At 41.5% G+C, this 18,836-nt stretch overlaps 1 protein-coding gene across 1 annotated transcript; it reads right to left on the bottom strand.

Annotated features, from left to right (window-relative positions):
- Window positions 1–897: 897 nt before the first annotated feature.
- Window positions 898–15,931, bottom strand: LOC128500940 (sulfhydryl oxidase 1-like). Its single transcript, XM_053470313.1, has 13 exons — window positions 15,691–15,931; window positions 15,479–15,579; window positions 15,156–15,204; window positions 13,986–14,082; window positions 13,692–13,782; window positions 11,761–11,906; window positions 11,537–11,671; window positions 11,194–11,323; window positions 9,619–9,741; window positions 9,379–9,532; window positions 6,901–7,077; window positions 5,201–5,897; window positions 898–1,420 (listed from the first exon to the last, which is right to left on the bottom strand). The coding sequence occupies exons 1-13, from the start codon at window positions 15,929–15,931 to the stop codon at window positions 898–900; spliced, it is 2,664 nt and encodes an 887-aa protein (XP_053326288.1).
- Window positions 15,932–18,836: the final 2,905 nt, after the last annotated feature.

Here is an 18,836-nt window from a genome sequence, read left to right as displayed (position 1 = left end):
CGGGGAGGGGCCAGACATGGCCCATCATGCCGATCTCGGTGTTGCTGAATGCCTCGACATCGTTGATCACTTTCTAAGCTTGTTTAAGTCTGATGACGTGTCAGGCACGTCATAGGTCGTTAAGTGACCGTTTTGCATGACGTGCCTGACCCGGCAATGGACGTTAAGGGGTTAAACCTGACACGGCAAAAATGCTTAATGAATAATGAAATTAAAGACAGCTTGTATAATTGATCTAATTATTGGTAGTCCACCCACACCCATGTTTAAATATATACCGTAATCTGACTTGGCAAATACAGTATGTACCCAAGGCATTCTCTTGGACATCTTTACAAAATCATTTATTTATGCAATGAAACAGTACTTGGAATTTATGCATTGTGTTAGCAGATTTCAAGCACGTGCATAGATCAAAAGACCATCAAACACCATTGTTACGGCTCTGCATTCCTTGGGTCCTTTGCATGTAGCCCTGTAAGCACAAATACTATTTTCTGTAAAACTACTTATGCATATAAGGATTTGTCCCTATATTATGTATGCTATGTGGATCAAATTATGAGAAATCGGTCAAGGGAATAAAAAAATTGATCAACGAAATTCAGTTGTCAAAGTTTAACCTTAAGAACCAGTTATTCAAACAAATTCATACGTATGTCAATAACGACGCAAACCACGAATAATAAAAACACAGAAACAACTTAACAACTATTTATTAAACTTTAAGGTATCAGTTGACCTGACACAACTAGTAAAACATCTCTTTGGGCCTAGGATGGACAACCCATGTTAGCATAGAAATTCAATGGGTTTAAAGGCACTTTAAAAACATGTAACAGTTCTCTCTGCAAAATACAGAACAGATTGTATTGTTCTGGTTGGAGAAAGTACACTTCACACTTGCAGATATGAGCACCGTTGTCGGAGGCAGCGTGTCCTGAGACTCATGTAAAGGTACATGGCAAGTAGACACATGCTGGAAAGGAAATAGAGAACCACGCACAGGCTGATGTCCAAACGAGAGAAGCCAACCTCCAGCATCTTCACCCAACGGCCTTTCCAATTCACCTCCCCACGCTCCACCACCACACCAATAAGGTAATTGGCGTCTACTCCTCTCTTTAGTAACCGATCTCTCACAGCAGCTTCATCGAACTCTGCATCACGAGGTTCTACAAGGGTTTTTGGATGTAGAGCATGGTTTCCCTTGTGCAGGCTGGAGTCCTGAAGAGATCTGCTTGGAAACATATTAGGTCCGTATGAGTCTAGATCTCGAATTTCCTCTTCTACTTGCAAATGGCTCACATGCTTCATCTTTATTATACTGGGCCTCTGATGCGGATGGTCCTCTGGTTTTTTTGTCATACGCATTGCTCTTTTCTTCATCGTCATCTTCTCTCGGATCATCAAGTGTGTTCTCGGTGTCATCACGGTTCTGGATTATTTCAGACTACTTCTCCTCATCTGTAACATCTCTCTTATCCCTTTTTTGGGTTGCATTGTGCGCCTTTTTCTGTTTTTCCAGCAGCACTTCCTCATCTTCCACATAATCATCTGCTAGATTTTTTTTGCCAAAATGAGCTTTCAGGAAATCTAGAACGCTGGAAGGTTCCAGGACATATCTGCTTTGGACTGGCAGAGCGGGCAAAGCGCTGCAGTAGGCCACTGAACCTTCGGAAAGGCTGGATCTTCACTCTGTGCACCTTTGAAACAGATAGAGATGGGTGAGCAGTCACAAGCAAACACAACATATTATTTAGCAAGCCAAGCATTTCTAAAACTCTTGTTACCGCATTACAACAAAGTAATTGACCTGCGAGTGGCTGAACAACTCACCGAACAAACCTATGAACATCCTGCACGGGACCCTACCGAGGCGCTCAATGCCCCTAGTCCTACTGGATCACGTAAGCAAGGCAGAGACAATACTGCTGTCATATCAGAAGGATACGAGGATGACATAATGCAGCCGCATGTACCAGTATGTTCTTCTGTGCCAAACACACCAGCCAGGAACAATGGCAGCCCCTTATCAACGCCTTTTGGAGCTGAACAGCTTCCCCCAGGCAAAATCCGTGTGGCCCTGCGTAGCGGTCGAGTTTCAAGACCACCAGATAGACTCAATCTGTAGTGTATCTACCAGTAACACAGTATGTTATGTTTTAGACTGTTCAGGATCTGTTTTCGGTTAATTGCTTGCAAATTCTGTATTGAATGCAAAAAAGGGGAGATGTTATGGAGTTATTATGCAAATACTGTGACTGTTTGTTTATGGTAATATTGCATTGTCTTGTACTTCCTGTTTCCTGTTCCAACCTCTGACCTGGATGCAGTTATGCAGTTCAACATGATTCCTCAAACCAACAGCTTACTGTGTCTTGATTTCTTTATATGAAACAGCCACTCATGGCTTGTCTGGGAGAGAAGGAACTCCCCCCCATCCATTAACAGAATTATACTCAGGGCCAGAAGAGCACAGAACCAGGAGGGTGACAAAAAGCACACTACAGAACACCCGCACCATGCCGAGCATGCACTATGATACGAAGCTTTTTCTTTTACATATTAAGAGCTGTCAGCAAAAAAAAAACAAAGAAGAGCATAACTGGCTTAACCTTTTAAACACTGGAGAAGTTTAGGTAGGGTTTGCAACCCATCATTGCAACCATTAAACACAAGCTCGTTTTCAGTCAGTGCTTTTCTCTTTTCTAGAATAAAATCAGCATGCAGAACGGCAAATCAGATTGAGCTCCTGCCTCCTAATAGAGTTGATTAGCAGCCGCTAGGTTATCCCTGTGTATCCACAGCAGAGCAAGAGTAGGATTACCCAGGATAGCTCGTTCTCTAATACCATCCAACTGGTTACATGAGGATTTAACAGATGGGGTCCCCAATGTGAGTAAACAGCCCGCTCCCCCAGCAAGCAGATTACGAGGGCCAGAGATATGACTAGTACAGACAGCTGGCGCAGTGACATAAAGGAAGCCACCGTAACTAGCACAGATTGCTACAGCGGCAAAAAGGGACACTATCCTAGTTAAGGGCACCGAAGGACATGTACGGATCAGAGACCGATACCGATGACAAAGGAGAGAGGGATAGTGTAGCTGTCCACAATTTAAGTTGATGAAAGGGTAGAGACATAATAAAGGTAAAACATCTATAATTATATACAAAGCTGCATTATATGTGTATTACTGGCTCACCAGTGGTAAGCTAACTGCCCATATAGGCTCAATATTCAGTCTAAGTGGATAAAGTGACATAGCTAATAAGTTGGTGCATGCAAAATCACATACTGGCAACCAAAACTTATTTTTAATTAAGCATTATAACTTCCGAATGCAGATGACCCAACATAGGCTAGGTTTCCACTTGGGTTTTTTTTGCTAAAAACGCCTATAAAAACGCCAATAGCGCCACCTGGCGTTTTTTTGTGAAAAACGCATGCAGCCAGATGTTAGCTGTAATTCAATGGGAAATCGCAAAATGCCATTTCCACTTGGCGTTTTTCTGTTTGGCGTTTTTTCAGTCCTCTTTGGCGTTTTTCTGCTTTTTTGGGCTCTGTGGCAGTTTTTCAAAACTGCAGCATGTTGACACTCTGGCGTTTTTTGCAAGAAATCTTGGCTTTTTTTCTCCAATAGAAGTCTATGGGAGAGAAAAAACGCCATGAAAAAGCCATGTGGGTTTATTGCCTTGGCGTTTTTTATGGCGTTTTTTCCACAGTTACAATGCAGAGGATGGACCCAGTATCTGTGTGTCCTACGAGAAATAGGCTGAAAACAAACAGTTTCACACAAAACAAAGTCCTGGACTGGTTCATATTGAATTTTACACCATTTGGAACAAACATGCCATTACAAACAAACATACGCGACCGGATCCTGCGTGCCAAAAGCAACAGCAAACAATTTGCATCATCATTTGGGGCCAATCTTCCCAGAGGAGCAGACATTCGAAATAAAGCATGCCTTACAAACCACAGAAAAGAGACAAAAGGGTCTACCAAGTAAATGACAGCAGGAGAGGGCAGATACTTGCCATTTATCCTAATCCCTTTTAGCTGGGTGAAACTTCTAACTTGTAAAGGCTGGAAAAACTGCCTAAGGTCAAAAAAAGCAATTTCCACAGAAAGGCTAAAACGCCAGAAAAAACTGCAGAAAAAACGGCAAAACGCAGGTAAATGCAGCGGCAGTTTTCTTGGCAGTTTTCCTGGCGTTTTTCATCAAGAAAAAAACGCCGGACAAAAACCCAAGTGGAAACCTAGCCATACACTTACAATGCGGGTTACCAGATCCATCGCTAAATCTGATAAACACAGAAAGTGGGTCACTTTTCACTGCACTGCAAAGTGCTGCTCATTTGCCTGGCACTGAAAGGGTCAATCCGTAATTTTTACATCTGCCTGAAAATCATCAAACTCTTTTTAAACCTGACACGGCAAAAATGTTTAATGAATAATAAAATGAAATACACAGACAGTAAATGATATTCCACGGGCCAGACTAGGCTTGTATAATTGATCTAATTATTGGTAGTCCACCCACACCCATGTTTAAATATATACCGTAATCTGACTTGGCAAATACAGTATGTGCCCAAGGCATTCTCTTGGACATCTTTACAAAAGCATTTATTTATGCAATGAAACAGTACTTGGAATTTATGCATTGTGTTAGCAGATTTCAAGCACATGCATAGATCAAAAGACCATCAAACACCATTGTTACGGCTCTGCATTCCTTGGGTCCTTTGCATGTAGCCCTGTAAGCACAAATACTATTTTCTGTAAAACTACTTATGCATATAAGGCTTTGTGTATGCTATGTGGATCAAATTATGAGAAAAATGTCAAGGGAATAAAAAAATTGATCAACAAAATTCAGTTGTCAAAGTTTAACCTTAAGAACCAGTTATTCAAACAAATTCATACGTATGTCAATAACGACGCAAACCACGAATAATAAAAACACAGAAACAACTTAACAACTATTTATTAAACTTTAAGGTATCAGTTAAGCTGACACAACTAGTAAAACATCTATTTGGGCCTAGGATGGACAACCCATGATAGCATAGAAATCCAATGGGTTTAAAGGCACTTTAAAAACATGTAACTGTTCTCTCTGCAAAATACAGAACAGATTGTATTGTTCTGGTTGGAGAAAGTCCACTTCACACTTGCAGATATGAGCACCGTTGTCGGGGGCAGCGTGTCTTGAGACTCATGTAAAGGTACATGGCAAGGAGACACATGCTGGAAAGGAAATAGAGAACCACGCACAGGCTGATGTCCAAACGAGAGAAGCCAACCTCCAGCATCTTCACCCAACGGCCTTTCCTATTCACCTCCCCACGCTCCACCACCACACCAATAAGGTAATTGGCGTCTACTCCTCTCTTTAGTGACCGATCTCTCACAGCAGCTTCATCGAACTCTGCATCACGAGGTTCTACAAGGGTTTTTGGATGTAGAGCATGGTTTCCCTTGTGCAGGCTGGAGTCCTTAAGAGATCTGCTTAGAAACATATTAGGTCCATATGAGTTTTTGTCATATGCATCGCTCTTTTCTTCATCGTCATCTTCTCTCGGATCATCACGTGTGTTCTCGGTGTCATCACGGTTCTGGATTATTTCAGACTTCTTCTCCTCATCCGTAACATCTCTCTTATCCCTTTTTTGGGTTGCATTGTGTGCCTTTTTCTGTTTTTCCAGCAGCACTTCCTCATCTTCCAGATACTCATCTGCTAGATTTTTTTTGCCAAAATGAGCTTTCAGGAAATCTAGAACGCTGGGGAGGTTCCAGGACATATCTGCTTTGGACTGGCAGAGCGGGCAAAGCGCTGCAGTAGGCCACTGAACCTTCGGAAAGGCTGGATCTTCACTCTGTGCACCTTTGAAACAGATAGAGATGGGTGAGCAGTCACAAGCAAACACAACATATTATTTAGCAAGCCAAGCATTTCTAAAACTCTTGTTACCGCATTACAACAAAGTAATTGTTTATTATAACTCTGTTTCAAGCATCGATCCAAAGACACAATAATATAAAAATGTTATATATATATAGGCTTCAGTTTTAGATGGAGTCGATGCTTGATAACAACCAGAAAGGGTTGAGAAGTTAAATAAAGGTTACTAGAATTTTGCCATCAACAAGTCCAGTGGTTCTTATTTGTCCTCAATGAAATACAAGTATAATTATAGAAATGTATAAACTTTTATAACTGCTAATTAGAAAAATGTTGTTATTTAAGACCATTTAAAAGTCATCAACGAATGACAGAATAAAAAAAAAATATAAACCCCATAAATTATTTGAATAGTTCTACAGATGCAGTAATAAGTTAACGTAGATAGGCCTTTTGTGGTCATAATGGTCAGGGGTCAGTAGGTGGTGCTATAATAACAAATAATTTTCAAAGAAAAATAAAATGGTATCAATAACTTGTCCTTTAACGGCGAAGAAGGACATTTTCCCCCAAAAAGCTATTTAAGGGTCCAAAAAAACTGTGATTTTTCTATTAGTGATATATATGAGAATACCACAATGTAAAAATAAATTATACAAAAAATTATGAGCGTTAAAAAAGTTTTTAAAATTTTTCTATAACAAGAATAAAATAACTCTGGGTGTAAAAGGGAAAAAACTTAAATTGCTTAATGTTCCAGATCCAGTGTATACATGAAATATGGGTTTCTAACTCATCTGGAATCTGTTTATATGTTTATTTGGTGTCCTGAACTATAAAGTGTAAGATTTGGGAAATTAGACAAGCAAGCTTTAAGCAACACCACTGAAAAAAAGAAGGTTTCACGTAAAGAACTGCTAAATTCTTAATCCCACTGGATATGGAACAGCAATCGGGATGTGAAACAGAGCGCGTTCTCCCTCACCTGCCAATCTCTTATTCACACGGTTGTGTCTTTCCCACAGCCACACGATGGCTTCATCCAAAGAGCGGACGTTGCGCATGGACTCTTGGGCCATACGTTCAAAATGCTGGGCGCATTCTCTGCAGCCGAAGAAATGCTGGACGTAGCCACGCATCGCTAACAGGACCTCACTGGGATCTGCAAACACAGAAGAAAAACGCATGAGAGGCGATACATGAATCACATTCCAATTACTATATTCTTACGCAGCCACTGGCAGTGAAATGGTGTACTAAGAATATAGGAATCCACGAAATCAAGCTAACCAAAAACTGCAACTGAGTCTTTAAATAAAATGTCAAATATTTAAAATGATCGAACAATTAAAGCGGAGCTGTCTCCTACCCGCCAAATCTAAGCACAAGACTTTTAGGGCAGATGTGCAGCCTGATTCCAATTGGGCCACATTTTAAAAATCATAGCGATTCCTTGACATTTTAAAAAGTAATGAAAATGTTCTAGAAACAATGAAGCCACTCGTGATCCACTGCAAGCAACACATTTAAATGAATCTGTACTCTCTGCTAATTGAACTCCTAGCAAATGTATAGATCAAGCTCGTCTAAAGTTTTAGGATGACGATCAGCTTTTAGCCACAATTCTCTCTGATCTATCAAAAGTATATAACGCCGGCAACTGCTTACACTGCAGAGGGGATTGTGGGTGCCTACTGACAAACACATATAGCTAAAGCCTTGATACAACTAACTTTTTTTACCTATACATTTGCCAGCAAAGTAACTTGCAAGACGTGTGGACGACAGCTGCTGTCTTAAAATTAAAGCCAATACAATAAGATAACCGGACTCTGCTTACTGCTTACTCTGCAATGTATATTAATCCTCACATCATATAAGACTTTCCATAAAAAAAAAAATATATATATATATATATATATATATATATATATTCTTTCCTAATCTAATATCCAATTGAAATATTTTTATATATTCCAAAAAAATACGCCATGCCGTTTTCCTTCCTTTATTCTTCCATATAAAACGTGTTACCAGTATTAGCAGACTATGAATAAGAGAGTCAGCAGCAATGTAATTATAATGGTTTGCATTAGGTAAAGAAATCGGGGTAATATATGTAATCAAATGCAATTCATTCTACTAAGCCAGAAGATAATTACATCATTTCATTTAAAAAGATCCTTTTTAATGGCATTAAGCATAGAAAATTGTTCTGGAATAGGTTGTCCGTTTTAGGATTATATTTTTGTCTAAATACTTTACGGCTGGTAGCAGCCACTTAAACCCGAAATCCTTTTTAAAGTTGATCGTTTTCTTTTGATTTTTACGTCTGCGTTAAATCACATTGGAGGTTTTAAAGGAATACTTAATGTACATCGATCACCGAGCAGGGCAAAACGGAGCGGTTCAATAAACGTTAAGGATCCGCAGCGCAATAATGCGCTTTGAGTGGAATCGGAACGGCGGCATAAACAAATGATCCTCGAAGAACGAGTCCGACAGAAGACGGATAGATTTACTGATCAGAAACTTTTGACCTGTTCATAGAACTGAGAAGTCTCCCTTTGCCCATCCCAGCTATTTGCCATTGAGGACACGTGTTTGGCTGAACATATCCCCCGACACATGATTTATTTACCGCCAGTCAGCTCCAGTTCTGGCTTGGTGAATATCAGAATTGGCGGTCCAACAAGACCCCCATAAGAATGTGTAGAAACTTTCTTGCTGCAGCTTCTCTTTAAGGTCAATTTTTTACATTTTAAAGTACATTAATATACATTCTCCTTTGGTGAGGCTGTCCGGGACATTAAACCTTCCCTGAAATGCTCTTTTTATGAACATTTATAAAGAAATGTAGAATTTTACAGCAGAGAGGAACACATTAGGTTTTTGGACTTATGTTCACGATTGCCTCATCCCTATCCCACGCACGCTTTAAATACTCCCAATGTATTAACGTCCACATTACACTTCTTCACCACCCTGTTACCTAAACATTTTCTAACATAACAACCCTAACCGATCCTCTAAATGTGGCATTCTATGACTTTGTCTCCAAAACAGAAGACATATCTTTGAGAAATATATTTGGTTCCAGCAATTATATTGGGATAAAAAAATCTCCCAGGAATTTAGCTTTGGACAAGCAACTAAAATGCAATTATTCAGATATGAATGCATAACACACTGTATAAAAAAAACATAAAAAAGTAAAAAACTGTAGATTTCAATAGGAAAGGGTTATTTTTCTCTAAAAAAAATTGTGTCCCGTTTATGAAATACATAAAATATATGGTGATGGGACATCTAACCGCGTTATACATTCTCACGTTCAGGTTCCTTGAAAGGTGAGTGACCCAAAAAATATTTTAGGGGTAACAAAAAAAATGTGTTATCTGTAAAATATGTATGAATAAACTGGATTAAGAATGCTATGAGAAGGTGTTCTGGCTGCACTTACCGGGTCTAATTCTTCCCAGGGTTGCTACTTCAGATGCCTGGACTGTTAGAACGTGGAAAAGGGTCCAGAGGGAACACGGAAAGCCACGGAATTGGGGCTTGGAACCCTGACATCCAACATAGCGCACATCCGATGACAGAACAGCTTTCTGGGCCTTGGGATGGAGAAACATTTGTAAGTGGCTAGAAAATTATTATAGCTCAATGTAAATTACAGGTCAGAAGAATTTGGGGTTCTTACCTGATTTTTGTTGTTGAGAACATCCTCAAAATCCTTGTATGAGACTTTGGTTTTAGCGCGGGCGCGCAGCCAGGAATTAGCAGAATTCAGTAATGTACGCAGATACGGACGGGCAGGGAAGTACTGGAAAAAAGAAAATTCATAAAACATAACGTCTCATAACAAACAGGGAGTATATAGTTACAGAAAGCCAGGGAAACAACTCCACCAAAGCCTTTCTTTACCTTAATATCTCGTCAAACAAGTGTTGTGTGTATTGTGAGTCACACATTAGGTGATCGGTGTTGAGAGGAAGAAGTGTACACTATCGCCCCAGAACTTTGTTCCACATACCACTAAAACATTTCTAAACAAAAACACGACATCTAGCGTTTTCAGGCGCGTTCATTGACTTCTCATAAGGGCAATAATCTTTTTTCATCGAGTCTTCCAGCTACCCACCACAACCCAAGAGAGAAAAACTTTGGCAAATGCAACACTGCACAACGGTAAAAGGGATTGCAGCACATCACAAAACAATTCTCATCTAACTATCTCATTATTCTTTACTAGGTATAAAGCACCATGGCACTCTGCATTGCTTGAAGGCTGATGTGTAAAGTTTTTTATGTTGGGTTTCCAATCTTTAATCCAGTTGCAGGCATGCGATACAATGTGTTTTCCCCAGATTGCGTCTCATATCAGAAATTGTGTATTTTTGGGGAAGAAAAATGTTTTTGAGAACATACAGTAAAACACTGCCCTCCGGTGGCCATTACAAGAAATTCTCATGGCTGCGGCTAATACCAGGGATCCACATCAGTCACTCGGTTTACCCATTGAAAGATGCGCCCTCATCGCAGGATACAGGAATTTAAAACTTGCTTGACACATTTAAACATACTTAGACCGGGTTATCCTAAACATTGCTATGAAGTGAAGTGTACTTCGTAAGACGGTGTCATTTTTACCAGCGTAGGTGCCACGTTCAGCAAAACACGTACTCGAGAAAACAATTCCTTACGGTAAGATACGGAATTCACCAACAAGCAAAGGGTTAGATGTTAGCTTTTGGAATATATATGTTTTTAATTTATATAAATGCTGGTATACGATTCATTTGAGGAGAGGTGCGATTTTAGAGTCAACAAAGGGTTTTTAACAAAGCAATTTTATGAACATTTCTTAAAATGAAAGCAAGAAATTATAGGGAAACGCTTTTTCAGAACCCAGATTTCTAGAATAATTAAATACTGTGCGATACACCAAAGTACATACTCTGAAAAACACACACCTTAAATCAATACACTTATCTAACCGCTCCACCTAGAACCATGTCAACCCTCTAAAGGTCTACAGGATAACCAAACAGCCCTGAGCAAAATATCCCGCAGCTTCTAAAACGCAGAAGGACGTATTCACTAAACTATGGTTTGCATCCAGACAGACCAACCACAGGCAATTTCTCCTGCAAGAACGGGCATTGTAATGCATCGTGAAACTCTTGGGGAAATCTTGCTGTTTTAATATGCATTGACCTGCTAATTCCATTAGCAATTGAGCAACATGTTTAATGTTTAAACAACATCCACTTACCTTTCTCAGCACATTGATGAAATTGGAGAGAGCCTTAAGTCGCTCCCCATCCAAGGTCGCGAATCGAGCAACCTCCACCCTCAAGGAATAGTGAAGAGCCGACTCAAGATCTGCCATGTACACCTTGGCGCTAGAAAAAAAGTATGGAAAAGATATAAGTATCCTGGAAAACTCCAGAATATGGCGGTTCAGGTCGGCATTCAGAAAAAATGAATGCTTAGTACACAGAGCATGAAAATATTAAAAAAATATGCTGGGGGTTACAAGAACAACAGGTAAAGCAGGTATTAGATAAGAAATACTAGACAGAGGACCTAAGTGAGATAAAGAGGATTTCCTTTACCTGTCGGCCTGTCTCTTCGGTGATTCAGTAGCTACGAGAGATGTCTCCGACCATCCGATGAGAGCGTGTTTTCCCCTCTGCACTCCGGGTAGTGAACGCAGGAATTTGGTATACGCCGAGCGAGTCTCTTCCCCACTAACAGAGAGACACAGAAAAGGTCAAGAACAAACTACTTAAAACAGAGATAAGAGGAAAAAAAACAAACAAGGCAGGAGAATACTCACAGGTTAATTCTGCTGGTAGATCCGTTCTTAGAAATCAAAAAACCAGCGGGGAATGAAGATACGTTGAACTTCTCCACCAAGTCAGTTTGGTCTTTAACTACCCTGCGTACCGAGACACCTTCGTACTGAACCATATCCAGAGCCACCTGTAATGACAGATCGGGGAGCTCAGACTCGCAAACGATTCCTTTCAATAAACATTAGCTGGAAACAAGCTGCTCGTAGATCAATGGGTTCTCGCGTGGTTTCAATTAGCATGCACCCAGGAGGTTAGCGTATTAAACCCAACAGTACTTTACATCAACCCCAGCTACGGGCTCTGTGATTCACTGCCAGCCAAACGCTCTACAGCTGTTTGAGATCCGCACCGTCTGCGGCTGGCTTAGGATCATAGGATCTACAGTCAATATTAACCTATACCGCTGCTAGTATGAAAGCATAGTGAACAAATATAAATATGGGTCATGAACAGGAGCAGGGCCGGCCTTAGGAGTGTGCGACTTGTGTGGCCCCACAGGGCGCCATGGCAACAGGGGCGCCTGCCCGGGACTTAAATTAAAGCATCGTTTTTTTGTTTTGTTTTGTTTGTTTTTTTTTAACTTTATTTAACATCATCCATATTAAATAAAGTAGTTTTAACTTTATTTAACATGGAGGATGTTAAATAAAGTTAAAACAAACAAAAAAAACGATGTTTCAATTTAAGTCCCGGGCAGGGGCGCCGAGCGGTTGCTCGTGAAGTTTTCAGCGACCGCTCGGCGCCCCTCACTCTCCGTGACTCCGTCGTGGAATTTTTCCAGCGCTCAGCTGTGAAGCGCGCACCGCGGCAGATCGGGAAGACGGACGCCTCCCACTTCCACTGTAGGACTCCGGCAACGAGGTAAGTAAGGATAGGGAGAAGGGGCAGAGGGAGGGGGCAGTGAGGGGGGGCAGTGAGAAGGGGCAGGGGGGGGGGGAGTGAGAAGGGACAGGGGAGGAGGCAGTGAGAAGGGGCAGAGGGAGGGCGCCAGAGGAGTAGTCCGCACAGGGCGTCAGAACACTTAAGGCCGGCTCTGAACAGGAGCATGCATATAGCAAAGGCAGGTTCTCAGCGGAATGTACATACTACCCTTCCCTGCGCAAATATCTTTACTTTTACTTTGTTTAACCCAAGAAGGAGTATTCTTCTAGAAATTAGGCTACGCTTTCTGATTTTTGAATTTTGTTATATGCCGTTATTTTTGTCAATAAAGTACAATCATTTAAAAGCATATACCACTTTTTCTAAATCTTTTTGGTAAATTTGGCATGTTGAACCCAAAGTGACCATATAAAAATAAATATTATTTTGAAAGCAGAGAATATAGTTTATTTTTTCATGCACTCTTGCATATTTATGTGTTTAGCTACATCCCCAGACTACCGAAAAACGATAGATTTGTCTTCTAGTTAGGGAATTACAGCTTCGGGGCATGTCCATATCATGCAGCCATTAATAAAGAGTCTAATGCAGAAATGTGGCACATAATTGTAAAAAAAACGTGGACTGTAATCATTTATTTGCAAGTAATTTCTTTTTTTTTTTACTTTCAGTGTCAATTTCAATCTGCAACCATTCACCAATATTAATTTCCTACTAACAGAATGACACCCATACACCGTAATATAATAACAATAAAAGAGTAGAGCTCTTGTTCTACCTGAACAGCTCCAATTGTTTCCGTGTTAATAATTGTCCAGAGTAGACAAGGTGTTTCAAAAATACTAATATAGCTTGAGGTTTCATGTTATGAAATCTTTTCACTAGCTTTAATCTTTAGAGCATCATCCATAAACATTTGACATCTCTAAATTATGGAGATTAGTAGAAAAAGTTACTGAAGGCTCTTTAAAGGCTTGAGAAGTATGAGACATTTCGGTTATAGAGATATATATAGATATATATTCCTTACCTCTCTACCCATGTACATCTTGGCATCCTCAAATATCACAGCCAGATAAGCCTCATTGTTGTTTGCGAAGAACTGCTCCAACTCGGGGGCGCTGAAAGAGATCACTCAATCACACATTGCATTCATCGAAGGTCCGCACCACATGTTTAGAGAACACAACACTTGTCCGATTTAGGGTTTCTGATTAACCACAAGTACCAGACGGTTGCACAGTGGCAGGCGGAGAGACATATTAAACGCTCTCTCCTGACTTGGAAACAGTTATAGTTACAGTGTAACCTATCCTTACATTACCTGATTGGTTCCAAAGGAGGACATGCTGGTGGTGGGGACTCCTTCTGCTCTTCCAGTCTATCGATGATGTGCTGTCTGATTTCTTGTACAGACGAAGCTGAGGAGAGTGGACATGAAACAAACTGGATTCAGTGAAACGAGGTACGCAGTCTGACCGTACAATCGTTAGTACACTTTACCCGCGTTTACCATCACGAAAAACAAGGTAACAGAAAAAACCAACAGCCATGCCAAGAAATAAGGGGATTAATAGAAAGAGAAACAAATACAGAGAAGTCTCAGGTTGCTTAGAGCAGTATTGTTCTAAAGAGATGCTGCGGTGCTCCCATATTAACGCACATTTTTACAAGCTCTTTCTTTACAGCATTTTTTCCACACACACATTATATATATATATATATATATATATATATAAATTAAATCTAATGTACAAGTAGTGTAAGGTGTCTCAAAAATGGGCACATATGAAAAAAGGGTGTTTTGAAACCTACAGCACTCTGCAAAGGTTTTCTCGAAGGAAATCTAATGAAGGGATTTTGTCACCTAAGCAGGGTAACAACGTGAATCAAAACTATCTATACAGCAGAATGCTAAATAAGTGTGTGACACCTCGTAAATCAAGGGGGTAAAAGGCTGTAAATTTGCTGGATACATCCCCTTTTGGGAGATCACCAAGTGGTGCTAAATCCTGATCAGGTATTCTTCAGGACAGCAATCCATTTGCATGTGAAGCTTTATGATAATAGCATGAATAGGGGCCGGTTCGGACATATTCCCAATTCATTTCTCTTTGATTTGTAAAGCCATTTAGGCCGCCCTGTATGCTCCACACCATCTGTATGTACGGATCGGGTACAGAGCTCCTTCAGGGAAACTGCCGATTCACTTGAACTCAAAAATTTGGGATGTGCCTAAAAACTTGCTTCTTTTACTGAAACAATATGTATTTTTGGTAGATTAACCGTGACTATTTCAACTAATTCCTATAATAAACAGATCATATAAAGTAGAGCGACAAACAACAAAAGAGTATTAGACACGGAGACAGACTTGGTAGCAATCCAGAGGAAAAGGATATAATGAAAGACATTTTTTTCCCCCATAAGATAAACAAAGCAAGATTGTACAGACATTCAGAAAATAACTGGGGAAAGGATTTAGTTACCATACCTGGAACTCGTACACCCTCCGAAGGACTTCCTGCAAACGCTTTAAAGAACTGGAAAAATAAACAAGACATTTACTGATTTGCACAGATTGTGTAAGAATGTCGAGGGACAGACGGGACGGACGGACAGACAGACAGACGGGATGGGACAGACAGATGGGATGGGACAGACAGACGGGACAGGCAGGCAGACGAGACAGAGCATGGTTCTCAAAAGAACATATAGGGAGGCACAGTGAAAATAAAGAATACTGAGAAACAAACGAACAGCTGTATATAATGAAAGGACAGAACAAAAATGAACCGCCACGTTATAGAACATTACCTGAACTGTGGGGTACCCAGTAACCCCAAATTCGTTACAGGTATCCCTGTTTGACTCCTCTGCACAGTCTAGTACAGCCAGGTATACTGCCGGTCTCCAATCTATGAAAAATAAACACAGGTACCTTTTAGAAAATATACACTAATTGTTTGGGGAAAAAGGTCAAAGGGTCATAGGTATATGGAGGATCATTTCCACGGCCGGCTGCTCACCTTGCACATCCCGAGCCAGCGCACTCCAGGTCGGTCTGAACGCCGCGCAGTGTCCGCACCAGGAAGCATAAAACTCGGCGAGCCAGGAGCTGTTGGACCCGAGCAGGAGAGAACGGGTCGCCCCGGCCAGGGACACCAATGGCTCATCCGGGGAATAGAGACCGCCCCGAACCTGGGACACCGCGACCGCGAGAATGAACACTGCCGCTACGGACACGCTCCAGCATCCCGGGCCCGGCATCATTCAGGACACCGGGCCGGGAAGAAATCACCGGGGGTGAAGAGTCTGAGATCCGCCCTGTAAACACTGCGAGGAAGAAACAGACTGTGAACCCAAAACGGTAAACGAAGCACCGCTTGGCGTCCCTACATTGTGACATCATCATCGCTCCTGTGACAACACCGCTAGACTGTCCTACTGAGAGACCGCTGGGGTAAATACACCAGCCCTGTGCCCAGGCCAATAGACTGCTGGGGTAAATACACCATGACACCAGCCCTGTGCCCAGGCTAATAGACTGCTGGGGTAAATACACCAGCCCTGTGCCCAGGCTAATAGACTGCTGGGGTAAATACACCATGACACCAGCCCTGTGCCCAGGCTAATAGACTGCTGGGGTAAATACACCATGACACCAGCCCTGTGCCCAGGCTAATAGACTGCTGGGGTAAATACACCGTGACACCAGCCCTCTGCCCAGGCTAATAGACCGCTGGGGTAAATACACCAGCCCTGTGCCCAGGCTAATAGACTGCTGGGGTAAATACACCATGACACCAGCCCTGTGCCCAGACTAATAGACTGCTGGGGTAAATACACCGTGACACCAGCCCTCTGCCCAGGCTAATAGACCGCTGGGGTAAATACACCAGCCCTGTGCCCAGGCTAATAGACTGCTGGGGTAAATACACCATGACACCAGCCCTGTGCCCAGGCTAATAGACTGCTGGGGTAAATACACCGTGACACCAGCCCTCTGCCCAGGCTAATAGACCGCTGGGGTAAATACACCAGCCCTGTGACCACATTAATAGACTGCTGGGGTATATCCACAATGACACAACCCCTGTTACCACACTAAGACTGTCCTACTGAGAGACCGCTGTGCTGTATTTAATTCAGCAGCAAGGGCAACGTTTCGACCTTACAAAACACACCCGTTAGTGAATACATCCATGTGGGAAGGTGAGAGCTTCACGTGTGGAGAAGAAGCTTGGCCCTTCCTCTAACCGTGGGCACCTCCTGCTTGCAAGTGTTATGAGGTTCTTCTGGGGAAAAAGCGTGGCTCCGACATGGACCTGGCTCTGAATTAGCAGCTCTCCTGCTCCTTTGTCCTACTGTGATGGATACCAGATCACCCCTGCGGGCTTCCAAAACGTCCCAAATGGGATATGGGCTCAGTCAACCAATTTCTGAAAATTCCAAATTTGAAAACTAGAATGCGCATGTTCCAGTTTTGCCCTCATAGCTTCCTCAAAAAATGCATGAACCAGGCATGTGAGGCCTTGTTGGAACCGCGGGATGCTGGTGAACATATAATTTTGGGGGGATAATCAGTATCTGTGACAACTTTTGCAGTTATTAGCCTACCGTGCCAAATTTGAAAAGAATTTCATTTTAAAAACGTGATGCATGCCTTGCAATATTTGCCTATACTGGTCAAAATAGATGAAAATCCTGGCCATATTGGGTGGTTTCCAAATCAGGACAACTTAATGAATATATTTTGGATACATTTTTCCGATTGGTTCAATGTGTGTACAATTTGTATGTATACAAAACTGTTAAAAAATATGTTTTTTTCATCCCCCCCACCTTTTGACGTTTATTTCAAACAAAACAATGTACTACCCAGCTTAACCCCTTGACTGCTAACGACGGCATGGTGCCGTCGCTAGCAGTCCCAGTCAGGTGCTAACGACGGCACCATGCCGTCGCTAGCACTCTCCTACCTTGATGGGGGTCTGTGGACCCCCATCACCACCTACCCCGGCGATCTGCCCCTCATTTTGAAGGGCATCGCTGGGACCACCCGATCCGGCCGGTGACGTCGCGCGTAATGACGCGATGACGTCACCGCGCAACTTTATTGAAAACTGACAATTGTCAGTTTTCACGGTATGGGGGCATGCTGCTTAGATGCCTGTATCTCAGGCATCTGAGCAGCTACAGACCCCCAACATATACCGTTGGAAAGGTAATCGCCTCACCTTTCCAACAGTATAATGCTTGTAAAAAAAGAATAAAAATTATTATTTTAAAAAAATAAAAATGTACAAAAAAAGTAAAAAAAATGATTTGGGGGTCTCTAAAGGCAGATAAATAAAGATCAAAATTGCCTAGAGACCCCCAAATTAAATTATCTAAACATAAACTGGTTTAACTTTAAAAAAAAAAAAAAGTTTAAGTATTCTAGCTAAATGATCACTGTGGTAGCCAATGTTACCACAGTGATCATATAGCTATAAAAAGTCACATTCCCTTTTTAAAAATGGCCGATACTAAATTTTAACCCCATTGATCCCTTTGCTCATGGGGTTAAATTTAGCCAATGGTAGAGGAAGGCAATTTTTGAAATCCAGATGAACTGCAAAAATCAGCCGTATAGCCTGTAGTACGTAAGTTAACCATGTCATCCCTGGAGCCCCTTGCATTTTTACTGCAAAACTTATTTTTGCTGTAAAAGTGATTTTTTTCTCCCTTTACGATCATCTCTTTGGGATTTTAAGGGGAAAGAATGGTGTGTGTGCTTCTGCGAGTGAATGTATGGAAAGTATGGTGTGTGCTTCTGCGAGTGAATGGAGATATGAAAAGCGTGTGAATGGTCAGTAATTAGGGTTGAAGCCTTGACGTGGCATTACTGCTCACGTAAGAAGTTAAATTATGGCACAAAAAGTACATATTTTCAAAAACTACACCCCTCGGCGCATCAAATGAGGGGCTGCGTGTGTTTCTAGGACAAACCTGGAGTGCGCAAGACACAAATGAACATGTCGCTATGGTTAGAAAAAACATTTTCTAGCCAAAACGACATATTCCATCATTATCTGTGAACTTAACTTTTGTCCTAGAAATACATGTAACCCCTCATTTGAAGCTCCAAGGGGTGTAGTTTCCTGAAATGTGTACTTTATGTACCCTAATT

This window comes from Spea bombifrons, chromosome 6 (assembly GCF_027358695.1).
Source record: "Spea bombifrons isolate aSpeBom1 chromosome 6, aSpeBom1.2.pri, whole genome shotgun sequence".
Lineage (NCBI taxonomy): Eukaryota > Metazoa > Chordata > Amphibia > Anura > Pelobatidae > Spea > Spea bombifrons.
The sequence above is the reverse complement of the archived record's forward strand: the minus strand, read 5'-3'. Positions and strand labels throughout refer to the sequence as shown.